Source organism: Myotis nattereri (genome assembly GCF_964212035.1).
Source record: "Myotis nattereri genome assembly, chromosome: 4".
In the NCBI taxonomy this organism is placed as follows: domain Eukaryota; kingdom Metazoa; phylum Chordata; class Mammalia; order Chiroptera; family Vespertilionidae; genus Myotis; species Myotis nattereri.
In genome coordinates this window covers 54,177,102-54,194,238 of record NC_138079.1, presented here as the reverse complement: position 1 = coordinate 54,194,238, position 17,137 = coordinate 54,177,102, and the positions used below count along the sequence as shown (strand labels likewise).

Below are 17,137 nucleotides of genomic sequence, written 5' to 3'. Positions count from 1 at the left end.
GGTTTCTTTGCCTTCAAGAAGAGACGCACAGGAGGAAACTGTCCTCTTTGCTGGATGTTGTCATGTCAGTGCTGGATAACTGGAACTCTGAAAGCCACTTGGTCATGAGGGAAAGAGGATGGCAGGGAGGAAGGATAGACAACACTTGGGTTCTTTTTTTTTTTTTTAATATATTTTATTGACTTTTTACAGAGAGGAAGGGAGAGAGATAGAGAGTTAGAAACATCGATGAGAGATAAACATCGATCAGCTGCCTCCTGCACATCCCCCGCTGGGGATATGCCCGCAACCCAGGTACATGCCCTTGACCGGAATCGAACCTGGGACCTTTCAGTCCGCAGGCCGACGCTTTATCCACTGAGCCAAACCGGTTTCGGCAACACTTGGGTTCTTGATGATGTTGCTAAACCTTTAAATTAATCAAGCTCTAGATTTTTTTGTGTGAACTAATCAATGTCATTACATTTAAGCCATTTTGGTTGGAGGTTTTTTTTTTTTTTTTTTTTTTTATGTGCAGCTGAAAACACTGTATATCAAATAACTTACCAATAACAACTTTAGTTGCAATAGAAATATATCAGTTAGTCAGAATTTACTAAATGTCTACTCTAGTCCATACACAATATACAGTAGTTTCATCCCTCAAGGAAATTAGTCTAATTCAGTGTTTCTTATAAAGAAACTTGAATTAATATTGTGGGAATGGAGGGATGCTCTTAAAATGCAGATTTATTGGCTCCTCCATAGACCTACTAAATCATAATCTTGTGAGTGTGAAGGGGAGAGCAAGAATATGTATTTTAAATAAGCACTACTGCTCTGCTGTCCAGGGTTATGTGCCCTGACCAGGTGGCTCCAATGGTTGGAGTATTGTCCCATACACCAAAAGGTTGCTGGTTCAATCCCTGGTTGGGCACATGTGGGAGGCAACTGATTGACGTTTCTCTCTCACATTGTTATATCTCTCTTTCCCTCCCTCCCCCCTTCTATAAAAAATAAATAAGTTTTTAGGTGATTCTAATGTATTCTGAAGACTGAACAGCACTGGTGTAAGGCTGGTCATTGTGTGAATCAGTGAATAAAAAAAGGCAGGGTATATAATAAACTGCTGAAGTGTGAAATATGGAATATGAGCTCTCAAATTATATAGCTACTAGAGGCCTGGTGCATGAAAATTCGTGTACTCAGGAGATCCCTCAGCCTGGCCTGTGCCCTCTCGAAGTCCAGGACCCCTCGGGGGATGTCCACCTGCTGGCTTAGGCCTACTCCCTGGGGGATCGTGCCTTAGCTGTTAGACATCCTTAGCACTGCCATGAGGAGGCTCCCGCTACCACCGCTGAGCTAGCCAGCCATGAGTCAGCTTCTGGCTGAGCAGCGCTCCCCCTGTGGAAGTGCACTGACCTCAAGGCAGCTCCTGTGTTGAGTGTCTGCCCCCTGGTGGTCAGTGTGGATCATAGCGACTGGTTGTTCCCAGTTGTTCAGCCGTTAGGATCAATTTGCATATTACCCTTTTATTATATAGGATTCAGAAGCAGCCTGGCATGTTGGAAGGCAAGATAGACTGAGGGTAGAATATAGGTTCTACCACTTACCAACCAAGTGTTTCAGTTACTTCATCTTAAACCAGGGCCAACAGGGCCTACTTCACTGTATAGTTGTAAATTCTGAGATGACATGTGAGAAGCATGTGCCACACAGCTGTTCTGCTGTCCAGGGTTATGAGGGACCCATGTGCACTCACTGTTCCAGTGTGCTGTTGGCTGGCATCAAGATTGTACTAGAAAGAGATAAGGAAGGAGACCTAAGGCAGCAGAAGGGTCAGTGAAGAAGGCATGCCAGTCTGAGGTCCTGCCTGTCATGCTGGTTCAATGTTGTTGCTGTTGGGCACCCTGAAGACAGCCGCTAAGGAGGGCACACCGAGTGCTATGTAAATGTATTTGCCTGCAACCATGAGGACATTAAGTGACATATAAATTCTGGACTGTGGTTATTTCTTTTCCTAAACATTTGTATTATAAAGTTATCTTATTTAAGTGGAGGGTGTTTCGTTCTGAAATTTCTTTTTATACCTAAGATTTACTATTAGTTGGAGTGTTATTACCACTTACTATTGATGCTTAATGAAGCATCTAATGATGCTCTGTTTAGTTCTATCTACATGATTCCTACAAGAGGAACACAGCTTATTCCAGGTGTACCGGTTAATAATGGCAGATTTTGTAATCAAAGAAAACACGATTATGTCAAGAGAAACACAAAAAGTGGTTTATTCAAAGTAATGTCCATCGCTAGCTATACATTTCCTCCATCTTTAGGTAATTTGTGGATACTGTCCCAATAGAACTTTTCTTGTTTTGAGGCAAACCATTCAGAGACCCAATTTTCCACTTCTTCATACATTTTGAAGATCTCAGAAAGTGCATGTGCCATCAATCAGAACAAGTGGTAATCTGAAGGAGCAAGGTCTGGTGAATACAGCGGGTGGGTTAATACTCACAGGCAAGATCTTTTAATGTGTCTTTAACTGGTTTTGAAGTGTGTGATGGTGCGTCATCATGAAGCAAAATTACTTTGCCATGTCTTCTGGCCCATTTTGGTCATTTCATGATCAAAGCGTGGTTCAAATTGATTATTTTTTGTCAGTAGCGATCAGTATTAACAGTTTCACCTGGTTTTAGAAGCTCATAATACACCACTCCTTCCTGATCCCACCAAACGCAGAGCATTGTCTTCTTTCTGAATGATTTGGCCTGGCAGTCAATGTTGATGGTTGACCTGGATCAACCCATGATTTTGTGCATTTGGGATTCTCAAAATAAATCCACTTTTCATCACCTTTCACAATTCGATGCAAAAAAGACTTTCTTTTGTGCTGGTGAAGCAACATTTTACTGATGACTTTTCGGTTTTCCATTTGTCTTTGTTCAGTTGACATGGCACCCATTTTCCTTCCTTTAAAATATTTCCCGTTGCTTGTAAATGATTGGAAATTGTTTGCTGAGCAACGTTTAATCTTTCTGCAAGTTGTTTTTGAGTTTGACATGCATCTTCCTGCAATAATGCTTGTAATTGTTGGTCTTCAAACCTTTTCGGTTGACCTGGACGTTCTTTGTCTTTCACATCGAAATCATCACTTTTAAAGCGTTTAAACCAGCGTTCACAAGCATCTTGAGATGGAGCATGTTCACCATAAGCTTCCTGAAATATACAATAACTTTTTCTTCAAAATAAAGTAATGAATTAAAACTTCCCACAAATGCTTTTTTTTGGCACGAAATTCGACATTATTAAGCATAAAAATATCTATAATGTTAACACCTTCAGCAAATTTGACATGTGAAGTTTTGAAGCTTGCTGTCAATACAACAAGCTAGCATACATATCAAATTGCATATATATAACATATGTGTAACTCCACCTATTGAAAAAAATGCACATTATTAACCGGTACACCTGGTATTTCCCCCTGTTTCCATTTACCAGAAGAAAAGAGAATGTTGTTTTCCAGTCGGTTTTTCTAAATCAACAACTGGAAGCACACACGTGTGAAGTCTGTTTCCTCAGAGAGATTCCCAATGATACCATTGTCCAAATCATCAGATCACCCAAAGGTTAAAACTGAGGCCTTTTGCTGCCCCACAATGTGGCCACCATGATTCTTTCCCAAATAAAAACCATTCACTGCTTCATTCCTTCATATATGTGTTACATCAGTGGGACTTAATATGTAACTTTAACTGTGAAAGGAAACTTAACTGAATATTCCAGACGAGTCCAGATGGAGTTACTAACCACAGGAGGAAGAATTCCTGGGGGACTTTCAGAGAGAGACTTGGGAATTACATAAATCATTGATGATGCAGCTGGCAACTGAATCTGCACAGATTTTCTGCAAACTCTGAATTCTGTTTCTCAGCAGCTCGGTGTGACTTGCACGAGCTGTGCTGTTGCTGGCAGATGCGCCGGTGCATATAGCCTCTCACTTCTTTGCCTGTTCTGTTCTTGCGAATAGAGACTAAATTTACTTAGATGATTCTGAGAACCATTTTGGCAACCCGTAATTCTCAAAATACAAAAATTTGACAATTTAACCCCTTTTCCAGAACACAAAAGGGCATAATAACTTAAGAAAATTTTCATTTTTGTGAGATCTAATATATGATTAGTTACATGAGCAGTGCAGAGTCCTGCCATATATAAAGTCTATATAGTATAAATCTCTATCATCTATCTATCTATCTATCATCTATCTATCTATCATCTATCATCTTCCTATCATCTATCTCAGTGGTCAGCAGACTGCAGCTCACGAGCCACATGCGGCTCTTTGGCCCCTTGAGTGTGGCTCTTCCACAAAATACCACGTGCGGGCGCGCATGTACAGTGCGATTGAAACTTCGTGGCCCATGCGCAGAAGTCGGTATTTTGTGGAAGAGCCACATTCAAGGAGTCAAAGAGCCGCATGTGGCTCGTGAGCTGCAGTTTGCCGACCACTGATCTATCTAGCTATCTATCTAGAGAGTGTTCCCCAAAATGTATACACACTTAACAGCTGATAGCTCACATGATGGTTCTTTCTTTTCAGATTTATCCCATTGGAATGAATAATTATTCAAAGTGTGTATACATTTTTTGAGACACCCTGTGTGTGTGTGTGTGTAGTGAAATCTTACAGAACATTTTGATGCCTTACATATATAATTTAAGAGTGTGTGTATGTGTGTGTGTGTGTGTGTGTGTGTGTGTAGCAATGAAATTGAAAATATATTTTAAAAAGTTTCTCCACTGCTTATTTATAACCCCCTGGCAGATGGATTTTGGTGGCTACAGCAGCCTTCATTGCTTAGTTTTACAGAGGGCTGAATGCTCTAGGGAGGTGAGGGAGGCAATTCGTGTTTCTGTGGGTGAAGTCCGGGGGGGAAGTAGACCAAGGTCGGTAGGGTTAGGCCAGGACCAGGATTTGCATGGAAGGGCTTGGGAAGGAGAGGACTCCAAACTGTGGTCAGGCCAGGAGGAGACTGGATAAGGAGACTGATTGGGGGTGTTTTATGGAGAAAAGTTGTGAGGCTAACTCCTCTTGTTCAGTCCATTTAAAGTATAAAATTACAGAATTAATGATGTACCTGTTGTGATTTGCTTTCTTATGGAGGCAAGCAGGTTGGCGCGTGTTCCAGAGTCCTGTGTGACGGAGGGTGTGTGGACATCTGGGTTTCACTTACAGGTGAAATGAATGTGAACGGCAGCAGCAAATTGTTTTGGTGACTTTTGGAGTTCCTATGGCATTTTGTAGCACTCTTGAGACACTTTCCCATATTATCTTGCTATTGTGGAGGGTGTGTGTTATTTATGTGAGTCTGTAGGGCAAAGGACACTGTAGTTGGAGTCAGAAGACCTGGGTTCAAGTTCTGCTTCTGCCACTGACTACATGGAACCTTTTTTAGGTTTCCCAGAGGAGAGCGCCTTGTCGGTCCTATGGAGATAATGACTCCTGCCCTACCCAGTTGGCCCAGAGAATCAATTTATACAAGTGCTTTGTAAAGTCTACAAGTTTTATAGACATGCATTCTTATTATAGTTATTAGTAACTAGAGGCCCAACGCACAAAATTCGTGCAAGGCACTTGCCCCTCACAGCCCCGGCTTCATCCGGAAGGTCATCTGGATGGTCATTCTGCTGTTCGGCTGTCCGGTCTAATTAGCATATTATGCTTTTACTATTATAGCTTATTATTTGGTGTTATGGGCTGAATTGTCTCCCCCCTCACCCCCGCCATCCCAACAAGATATGTCAAAGTCCTAATGCCTCAGAATGTGATGTAATTTGGAAATAGGGTTGTTGCAGATACTATTAGTTAAGATAAGGTCATACTGGAGTCGCATGGGCCCCTAATGCAAAATGACCAATGTTCTTATAAGAATGGCCATGTGAAGACAGGGACCCACGGGAAGAACACTATGTGAAGACAGAGGTTGGAGTGATGCATCCACAAGCCAAGGAATGCCAGGGGTTGCCAGCTGTCACCAGAAGCCAGGGCAGAGACTGGAACAGACGCCCCCTAGGTCCTTCAGAAGGAACCAACCCTGTTGACACCTTGTTGGGCTTCTAGCCTCCAGAATGGTGAGGCGATAAGTTTCCGTTGTTTTAAGCCACCCAGGTGTGGCACTGTGTTTAGGCAGCCCTAGGAAACGAATACAGACGGTACACGATTTGAGGGGAGTTCCGGAGGAAATACAAGGAATGTATTATTGCACTCTCTTTTTTCTATATAGTGCGTCTAGTCAATATATCACTGTCATAAACACTATTTCTTTGTATCCCCACAACTAACCTGTGGCATAAGTGAAAGTTTTTCAATTTAGGTAAAAACCAAGGCTTAGAAATGATCAGTAACTCAACTGGGAAACATTGTAACCTGCCTCTTTGACTCTCCTATATCACATCAGCTTTGTTTAGACCAATTAGTAGATCTTCCTTTTGTATTTGCATTTTTTCTCAGATATAAGAGGTATTTATTATTCTGATTTTTAATATGTAACTTGCTCCCAGCATTGTTTAATTTTCACCCTCTGCTTGGCCCACATGTCTCATTGGAGTCCTAAGGATCCTCTCTGCTCTAGGGAACCGAGGCTGGCTTCAGCCTGACACGGCAGAGTTCTCACATTGAGCAGAAGCTCTTAGCTGTGGCAAGAGTCCAGAGAGGCTCCTGGGTCAGGGAGACTGAGCTTCACCTGGGCAGCACCTGCCCCGACTGATTTGGGGGAAGGTGTTGTGAGTAATGGCTTGTTCCTGCAGCCATGCCCTCCCATAGCCAGAGTCTTGCCCTTCACAGATGGGGTCAGTGAGGAGATGCAAGAGTGTGAAGAATAAAGGACAGCAGCATGGCTAATATCAGTGCCTTTGAGGTGCAGCTAAAATGCACTGAGACTAGGGGAGGGGCACCCATGGAGGAAGATCAGAAATCCATGACTGCATCACATCTCTGCTGCAAAGGAGGGGTTGGCGGTAACATGCCCCACAGTGTGTGTGCAGCTCGTAGGGAGTGTGGATAGAGGAGTGATTAAGAAAATAAGTTTTGAAGTAACATAGACATAGATTTCTGGGTTATCATCTTGGTTCTATCATATCGTGTGACCTTGGGCACATATTTGTCTCCTCTGAACCCCAGTGTCTTGTCTTCATCTTTAAAACAGTAGCATTATTCACCTCCTAGGGTTATTGTCAGGATTAAATAAGATGATTAACCCTGAGTAAGAGCTATAACAATATATGTGGTCAGTGGGGCCATGGGACTATTCAGTGGGAGAGGGTCCACCAAGTAATAATAAACTAACAACCCAAAGTGCCCCATGTATTCCTTTCTTCATAAGCTGTGTAGGCTATTTTGAGCTTTCTCACGTGGGAGCTAATTGTTCTCAAAGAAGGATATGATATTGCAAAACGAAACCGGAAAGATCTCCAACCTAACATGACTTATCCCATAGAAAGCTCAAACAACAGCGTTTTGTCTTCCTTTCTTGTGTACTGTAATGTGAAATATCCATCTCCATCGTGTAGCAACAAAAGCAATACATCACGGTCTAATAAAATATCTGCCATGGTACTAAGAAGAAGACCTTGATGATGAATACTTTTCAGACCCTGAATGCCATATTCTACCACAAAGAGAATCATTAATCATGGATTATTTTGCCCATTTGACTTACTGATAGTTTTATGTATCTAAATTTTAAATGCCATTCTTTGGATGTCAGCCAGACCTTCATCTTCCCAAAATGTACTACTGAGGGAATACCTGAGGTATATATTGGCGAAAGCCCAGCGCAGACAGCTCCTCATTACAAAGCAATTTCATTTCCCTCATCAAGTTAGCATCATAGTTCAAGTTTATACTTCTCTCCTTTTAATTCCAGCCCTCTTTGCCTCATTGATGTTTCTGCCACACTACAGGAATGTTCCTGCCTTAGAAACTTTTCTCTTCCTTAAGATGTCCACATGGCCAACTTCCTCATCTGGTCCCTACTCAAATGTCAACTTCTCAATGAGGCCTACCCTTGTCAGACTTTCTACAATGTGTGCCCCTTCTTCCTGCTAGAACAGAAGCTCCATGAGGGCAGGGATCTTCATCTCTTTTGTTCACTGATGGCTCTCCAAGTGCCCAGCATAGTGCCTGGCACTTAGTAGATACTCAATAAATATTTGTTAAGTGAATAAATGGTGATAACCAATTTTTGAAGACCAAAGAATCTTAGGGATGGAAGAGACCTTATAAATTATTTGATTCAATAGTAAGAAAAGTTTTAAGGAGTGTCGATTAAAAAAATTAAAAAAAAATTATGGGTGGAATTTGTTTTCCATTCAAAATTAAATCCCATGGGAAAATAATGTATGTTCTTAAATCTTAGCCATTTACTTTACTACATAAAATAATATTTATGAGAAATTGTGGGCAGAGTTGAGAAACAGAAACTAGAGGCATCTTTCTAATCTGCATCCTGGAAATGAAATCTGGGTCTTATCTTGAATAAAAAAGCCCTGGGGCTCAGGCTGCTCATCATCTACCACTTAAATCCTCACTCCATTTTATAGAGGGAGCAGAGATTGCCCAGAAAAGAGAAGACCTTTTACTTTTCTCAAGGTCACCTGTTGTTTGATGTATATTTTTAGAGCCAGAATTATTTTAAAGCTGCAGTGGGTCCTAGAGAACTTCTCATCTAACCTCTTCATTTGGCAAATGAAAGCGCCAAAGCCCAGAGACATTGTGGGACTGACTGAGGTCACACAGAAAATCTCAGAAAGCCCAATACTAAATCCCAAGTTCTCTGCAAACATTAACTGATGTACAAGAATAAATCCTCCTCTGACCAATGGAATGGAAAACAACAAAATTAATAGGCATTGCCTGTTGTGATCTCACCTTTTCAAACTGGAATTCTAGCATCTTTTGGACATTGCACATGTATCAATAGCACGTTATGTTTCCATGTCCCCAGAGTTGTCCCTCTTCTGTAGGCCTCCCCTGGATGAGCTCCAGGTGAGGCACTGTAAACAGCTCAATCAAAATTTTCTGATGATTAATTTAATATATTTCAAATTTTTCTGACTTTTGATCATGAAATGTTAAAAGATTTATTTGGTTTATTTGTAAAGTCATAATGAACTATGTCAGAACTTGTAGTAGTATGCCACTTATTGCCTATGCTGTATTATCTATCTATCTATCTATCTATCTATCTATCTATCTATCTATCTATCATCCATCTATCGATCTATCTATCTATCTAAAAGCCTAATATGCAAAGTGTCCCCTCGGGAGTTTGACCAGGAGTTTGATCGCTTGCTATGATGTGCACTGACCATTAGGGGGTGGCGCGGAATGAAGGAAAGCCCCAGACAGCAGCTGGCAGCCGGGGAAGGAAGGCCCTGGCTGGCAGCTGGCAGCTGCTAGGGACCCTACCTATGCACAAATTTCGTGCACTGGGCCTCTAGTTTCATTCATAAATATATGGGACCCTATGCAGGTTATTAAAGAGCAGACAGTAAAATCAGCTTGCCCTGTCAATCAGAAAGGAATAGGATAGAAAGGCTTGTCTTTCTCAGATTGTTTAATGTAGTCTCTTTCAAAAGCAGAGACTAGTTTGGATGAACTAAAGATCTTTTTCAACCCCTTTAGTCTCTAACTGAATCATTAAATACAGTAAGTAGTTAAAACTATAATTTACAGACTTACTTGTCAACATATTCAACTAGATCTGTAGAGTTCTTGGTTGACATTTTGACTGGAGATAATCTTACCTAAAAACAAAGGTCATGGCTTTAAAATGTACCATCGGGGAAATTCCTATCTATCTTATCCTTACATAAATTTTTAAATTTTAAACAAAACAAAAACTATAGATCATAGACCATCAGCCCAGTTAATCTTGCACAGGCCCCTTTTGTATTGCTGGAGACTAAAACTAAAGTCAAGTTCTGGGAGGCATCAGGGAGCTGCATTTCACAGATTTGGTATCATAGGAAAAACTTTTGGGAAAGGTCAAAGTCATAGATTATTCTTAGATAAATTTTAAATGAAATATCCTGTGATTATAATTATACGAGAGATGCAAATCAAAACGACAATGCGTTATCATCTCACACCTGTCAGAATGGCTATCATCAACAAATCAACAAACAACAAGTGTTGGAGAGGATGTGGAGAAAAAGGAACCCTTCTGCACTGCTGGTGGGAATGCAGACTGGTGCAGCCACTGTGGAGAACAGTATGGAGCTACATCAGAAGACTAAAAATGGAACTCCCATTTGACCCTGTGATCCCACTCCTAGGAATATATCCCAAGAAACCAGAAATGCCAATTAGAAAGGATATATGCACCCCTATGTTCATAGCAGCACAATTCACCATAGCTAAGATTTGGAAACAGCCTAAGTGCCCATCAGCAGATGAGTGGATTAGAAAACTGTGGTACATATACACAATGGAATACTATGCTGCGGTAAAAAAAAAGGAACTCTTGCCTTTTGCAACAGCATGGATGGAACTGAAGAGCATTATGCTAAGTGAAATAATCTTGTCAGAGAAAGATAAATGCCACATGATCTCACTCATTTGTGGATTATAGAGAACAACATAGACTGATGAAAAAGGACAGACCCAAAGACTGAGAAACAGCGATCAGGCTATCAATCCCCAGAAGGAAAATAGGGGAGGGCGGGGGTAAGGGGAAGAGATCAACAGAAGGACTTGTATACATGTATATAAGCCAAACCAATGGACATGGACAACGGGGGGATGGGAGCATGAGTTTGTGTGTGGGGGGGAGGTTGGGGGTTAAAGGGGGGGATGAGGACACATTTGTAATACCTTAACTAATAATAATAATAAAAAAAAGAAATATCCTGTGATTATTGGCTGCATTACTAAAGAAGTCCTTACAGAGTGAATTGTTCCTGATATGCTGAATTCCAAGGGAAATCAGCTAATTTTCTAAAAAAAAAAAAAAAAAAGCCCATACTAGAAAACTAGTCTATCAAAGTAGTTTTGTTTTCTAATAAAGCTGGGTGCCAGTTTATTATAGCCAATGAGAAATAAAAGTCAGAGCACAGTTATGTACATAACTTACTACTAAACATAGTTGACCATATGAATGCTTATCTATTTTTAAAAAATGGCATCTCTAGAAAGTTCTATTTGCATTAAAGTTCATAATTTTGCAGCATTTGTTGGAAGAAAGAGGATCAAAATGTACTTACTGTGCTTGCATATGCTATGAAACTGTTTTCAATTCTAATGCTCTTTTATTTTAAGTTTAAGAACAGGACACATTTTTATCTTCATTTTAATAACCTGTCACTGAACTAGATTCAATAGGAGAGAAGAGTGGAATTCCATCTCATTTTAAAACTTAAACAAGATATCTCCCTAGGATATTTTTTCTTGCTTTATGTTATTGTATACTGCGATGGTGAGCAGAATATGTTGAGACCCACATACCGAAATCGTTCGTTTTGCAAATGCTTAAGGAATTACCACTTCTTCTTAATTTAAGGCCTAAGAAACATAATTGGAAATCTAGCTCCTCCAGTGAAACTAAAAATAAAAAATATAAAAAAAGTAAAAGTCAATTACTGCCCTGACCGGTTTGGCTCAGTGGATGGAGCGTTGGCCTACGGACTGAAGGGTCCCAGGTTTGATTCCGGTCAAGGCCATGTACCCTGGTTGCGGGCACATCCCCAGTGGGGGGTGTGCAGGAGGCGGCTGATTGATGTTTCTCTCTCATCGATGTTTCTAACTCTCTGTCCCTCTCCCTTCCTCTCTGTGGAAAATCAATAAAATTTATATTAAAAAAAAAGTCAATTACCAACGAAGCTAACAACAGAAAGGCTCTCCTGGCCGGGCCGGGCCGGGCCTGGCAAGCAGAACAGGCTGGAGTTGCCATGGGCTTTAGACCTCTCCGCATTGCTGAGTGGCATCTGCTGCTCTGAAGCCTGGTCTTTCCCTACAGAAGGAATATAATGATCCACTGGGCCCAGGTCCATGTTGTGAAAACCACCCTCACTCCCTAGAGACCACGACTGGCCTGCTCTCGCTCTTGTTTTCACTGCAGTTTTCTGCTGAAACAGTGCTGGCCTGGGTTCCTCACTTTCTAATGCCAGCTGTTTCCTCCTCCCCCCTCCGCTGCTGCCCCTGGCCTGCAGGGGTCTGTGGTATTTCCTCAGCAGCTGGCTGGTCCCTGTAAGCGCGGCACCTAGTAGCCCTTTGTGTTTGTGGAATGAGGGAGCAATGATGACTATGTTGTCCGAGGACACTAAATTACTGGGTGGTTGTCGTCCTTTTTCCTTCTCAAGTGAAACAATTGGCTGCATATGTTTTATTTTTATTTTATTAATTTAAGTCTTATTTTGAAAACCATAAGTAGCATCCTCTTAACACACCTACAAGTCATACACTTTTAAACAAATGTTAAACCCAATAAAGGAGGAAATTTTTAAGCATATAGAAAAATGAAAGATGCAGAAAAAAATGTTTTCACTTATAATTCTGCTTTGAGCACAAGTCATTAACATTATGGCATATATATTTCCTCTATTTCTGTGCAACTTTTCATATATATAACACAGTAAATTTAATAACTTTGCTAATTGCATATAGGAGTTTCTGTTTCATCCCTATTCCTACAAGCTAGAATGTAATTACATAAAAATGCTCACAAACAATTTGATGCTTATTATGGGAATTTTTACATGCATCAGTTTTCACCTGTTTCAGAATAATACTTGAAAACGTTGTTGTTCTTCAGGGTTTAATTGCCTATAAAATATGTTCACATGTGTCATGTGATTTTATCAAAAGAATAACAGTTATTTTAAGTAACTGAAATCCTTTATTACAGAAAGAATTTAAGATGAATATTTTCATAGGTGATGAATCTGAGGATCAGAAGTAATGGATTTATTCAAGATCATATGAATAATGATAATAATTATATTACAGCTATTGACTGAGTCCTTCCTATATGCTAAGCTCTTTACCATAGTGGCCCATTCAAACTCCACTTCTTTGAATGACAGGCTTAATTAGCCCACTTCACAGAAAAAGAAACAGAGAGGTTAAGTCATTGCTGAAAGTCACACAGCAAGTGTGTGGTACAGCCACCAGATACAAAATATCAGTGCTTGACATTGTGCTAGCTTTCCAGTGCTCTTTCCATCACAAGAAGCTGCACCTGCCGGTCAGGTGTCATAGGAATTAAAAAGAAAAGCCTGAAAACACTTCCTTTTTTTGGATGTTCTTTTTTATTAATGGGGAAGCTATGACAAGTACCAGTAAAAGAAACATTCCATTTAGCTGATCTCTTTTTCATGTTACAGATACCATCTATACCTTGACTTTATCATAGTTTCTTTTGTATCTAACTAAAAAATAATCAATTTTGTTAATTTTTAGCATACATATTAAATGTCAGTGTAATGAATGTATTCGAAAGTTGAGCCTTTTTTGCTTTTTCAGAGTGTGTTGCCATTAGTCACTTTGTCAAAGCAGAAAAAAAACAAACCCAACAGGAAATGTGGGTAGAGTGAAAATAAAAACAACTTTTCCAGGATTCCTTAGAAGTCTCTAAGCAATGCTGAGCTTTAAAGAAGCTGAACAAAATATTCTGTCTTTAATAAGAATAGCTAAAAGTACTTACTTTGTTTTTCTGGTCACTGGTCGAGCCAGGCAAGGGGCCATCAGGTTCATCTGGCTGTTCCTCGGCAGTCGGGGAGACACTTTTGTTTATATCTGTATCTAGGCAACCAGAATTCTGAATCAGATCAGGAACTATGGCACATGAATTTCTGCAGTGGTGATTTTTTAAAAATTGTATTATTGTACATATGGCAATGGTTAAAGGGAGCCTTCCAATTTGGTTTGTACGCCCCTCTTCCCTGCTTACCTACCCCATTCGCCCCATCCCAGGACCCTCCAATCACACCTATAATCAGCTAGAAGAGCTTATCATCTCAGGTACTTCCATTATACATTTAGAAAACTTGGCTGAAATGCACTCATTTAGATCAAACTGTTCTAAAATAATATGGAATGATTTCTCACCCTAATGTGCCCAAACCATCCAATGGTTTTCTTTGGGATTTATTACCTTGTTTATGTATAACATGAAATATAAGTCAGATAGTAAAGTATGAGAAATTCAGAGACCTTGAGTAATCCATGAGATAAATACTTGAACTCATGGTGCTTGATTTCCTGGCTTTATTTTTTTATTGATTTGTTACTTTGAGACTTTAAAAAATTTTCTTTCTTTGAAAGCCAGAGTACTAAGGAATATTGATTGAATCCTGACTAAAGTCTTTCTATTTCTGGAGTATTTTCCAGGGTGGCTCAGCAGCATTGTGACTGCAGGAAGAATCTGTGATGTCAATGGGGTTGGCCCTCACTCTTAAAGTCAGTAAATTTCTGAAAGTTAGGAACTTGAAGGGTCTTCCTTAATGCTCATTGTCATAAAAATCACTGGGTCCTTCACTTCTTTGTCTCATTGGGTGGGATGTGGCCATTTAAAAACTGATATGTCATACTCTCTTTCTGATTTCACCTTCACAGTTTAGTAAGAGAATAGTTTCCATCAAAGTAGACAAAGAAAATTGGTAGTTACAAAATAGTCCGGGGGTGTAAGTTCAGCATAAGGAATAGTCAATAATGTAATAATTAGGTATGATGCCAAGTGGGTCCTTGAATTATCAGGGGAGGGGGAATCACTTTGTAAATTATATAATTATCTAACCACTATGTACACCTGAAACTAATAAAAAACACTTTGAATATCCACTGTAACTGAAAAATAAAACAAAATAATGAGCTAGAGGGATTAAAGAAAAAAAAAGTAGACAAAGAAAACGAATTGCTACAGTACATCCGAATCTTCCTCTCGTATGCTAGTTAAGGAAGTTAACAATTCTAGGCCACTAGGGGAGTTTCTAAAAGAATGCAGGAATGACAGGTGAGCTGGGACAGGGCTTTAAATAAATTAAACTGTTGAAGGGCATTGTAGGGGAAATTTTGTTCAGTTATTTGACCAAAAAAAGATTTGAATTATTTCAGCTCTGAAATATTTTCTTTAAATGAGTTACTTTTCAAATTATGTTGCTCTGTTTGGCTTGCTCTGAGACTATATGGTGCTTAGGATACTGAATTACAAACTTTTATTCCACAGATAAATACCACCCATAGGTTTTGGCTTCAATGGTATGTCTTCTAGTGCTAAACTAGGCCCTTAAAACTTAAGAAATACAGTATTTAATGATTCTTGAAGCAGTCCAAAAGGCTCATTTAATCATCCTAATAATAATTTAATCAAGTGTCAAGAGAGACTGACACACTTGTGACAGAGAACAGGTGGCTATGGATACCAAGAGAGTGAGACCTTGACTCCTGGTATTTACTTTGGGCAAGATTACCTCTTCAAGTTTCAGTTTTCTCATCTGTAAGGTGAGGTAATCACAGTGATCTCATAAGGTGGTTGATAGGATTCAGTGCAATAATACACGTAAACTTCCCAGCTGAGTACCAGGCCAGGAATCCACTAAGCTGGATCTATTACTAGTGATTATTTCACAAGGTGGCAATTATCCAAGAAATAGATACAAAGTCTGTGTGAGAAAGGAAAAACTGGATTTGACCTTGCTGAACCGCTTTCCTTAAATTCAGCTTCTAATCCATATGATTTGACTAGGAAAATGGACCCAAATGAAATGAGTCTAGCGAGCCTGTTTGTCTTTTAAATGGTTGCTTAGTTTTTAACAGAACAGTGCACATAATATATACCAGTATGTACCATTAAATTCCCACCTGCTGGAATGTACATGTTAAAATTCTTTCTGGAAGTCAGTGATCTCCAAAGATCATTTCTAATCCAGGCACACTAAGAGTATATGTGTGTGTGTGTGTGTGTGTGTGTGTGTGTGTGTGTGTATTCATATTATTCTAAGGCACAAAAACCAATAATGTTTAATTTTGATTTTAAAAACATTATATTTTATATATAGACATGAAGGATTCTTCGTGAGGTGGTGTACAGTGAAGGGGTTGGTTAGTGTTGAAGGTCAACCAAGACAGAACTGCTGTGTGGTGTTGTACACTACTCAACCCTAGGGGGCACCATTCACACAGTAACACTAGATTTCCACATTTGTTTCAACAATTTTTCAGGAATATATCAAGAAAATATCTTATTCTAAGAAAGTAGGTATTTCAGGACAAGTTTTTGACCAGTGGAAGGAAGGGGCACCCATTTCTAACTCACGAAAAGGGTGTATAGGGCCAGTGGCAGCCCCCTCTTTAACTTCCTTTTCTTTCTCTTTTCCTTTTGATGTCCCTTCCCACCTATTGCTCCAAATGGCTTTATGCCATTCTTTCTGGAAAGACCTCATTTCGACCTGGGAACTCCATAGGGCCTCACACCTTTTTGTGCTGTTCTAATTGTATCCACTCTAGTTTCCAAGTGAGCCTGATGTGTTTAGCAATTAACATTTTAGAAGATATCCCTCATGTTCCACCTCATGATTTTTCTGAGGAAGGCAGTGCAGATGTAAATATCCTGACTTTACAGATACAAGGAGATTCAGAGAAGTTAAGGGACTCGCATAAGTAAATGGTGAAAATCTGACCCAAGATCCCAAGTCTTCCGATCCTCTTTGTGCAACTTCCTTCCAGGGATGCATCATAATGAATTGTGCTAAGGTGCCAGTGTTTGACTTCCATTCGAAAGGGGTGCTCGCTGCTCAGTGGGTCCCTAATGCTCTCTAGCACTTACATTTCATTCCCTGGGTCCACCACTCTCCTACTCTCCTAGCAGACTCTGACCTCAAATTCCCCTCAGCTCCTCTCATCATCATCACTCGTAGCTGATGACCTTTCTTTTCTATTTCACCAAGAAAACCGAAGTAATTGGAAGGGAGTTACTACATCTGTGGACCTATATGAATTTGTGTCCATACAGTTTGCATCTTCTCCTGTTTCAGAAGATGAACCGTCTTTGCTCCTCGTTCAGTCCATCCCAGATGTCCTTAGGTCCCACTCCCTCGTACCTAATTAGGGACCCCGTTGCCCCTTCACCAGATTATTCCCATCACCATAACCATA

At 40.0% G+C, this 17,137-nt stretch overlaps 1 protein-coding gene across 1 annotated transcript in view; it reads right to left on the bottom strand.

Annotated features, from left to right (window-relative positions):
- FAM81B (family with sequence similarity 81 member B) overlaps positions 1-17,137 on the bottom strand; it is a gene marked incomplete at its 5' end in the record, with an annotated part of 84,715 nt that overhangs the window by 42,342 nt on the left and 25,236 nt on the right. Inside the window, 5 exon segments of the mRNA XM_081090255.1 lie at positions 5,124-5,134; positions 5,137-5,178; positions 9,728-9,729; positions 9,732-9,792; positions 13,689-13,836. Coding sequence (XP_080946381.1) covers positions 5,124-5,134; positions 5,137-5,178; positions 9,728-9,729; positions 9,732-9,792; positions 13,689-13,836 — 264 coding nt within the window.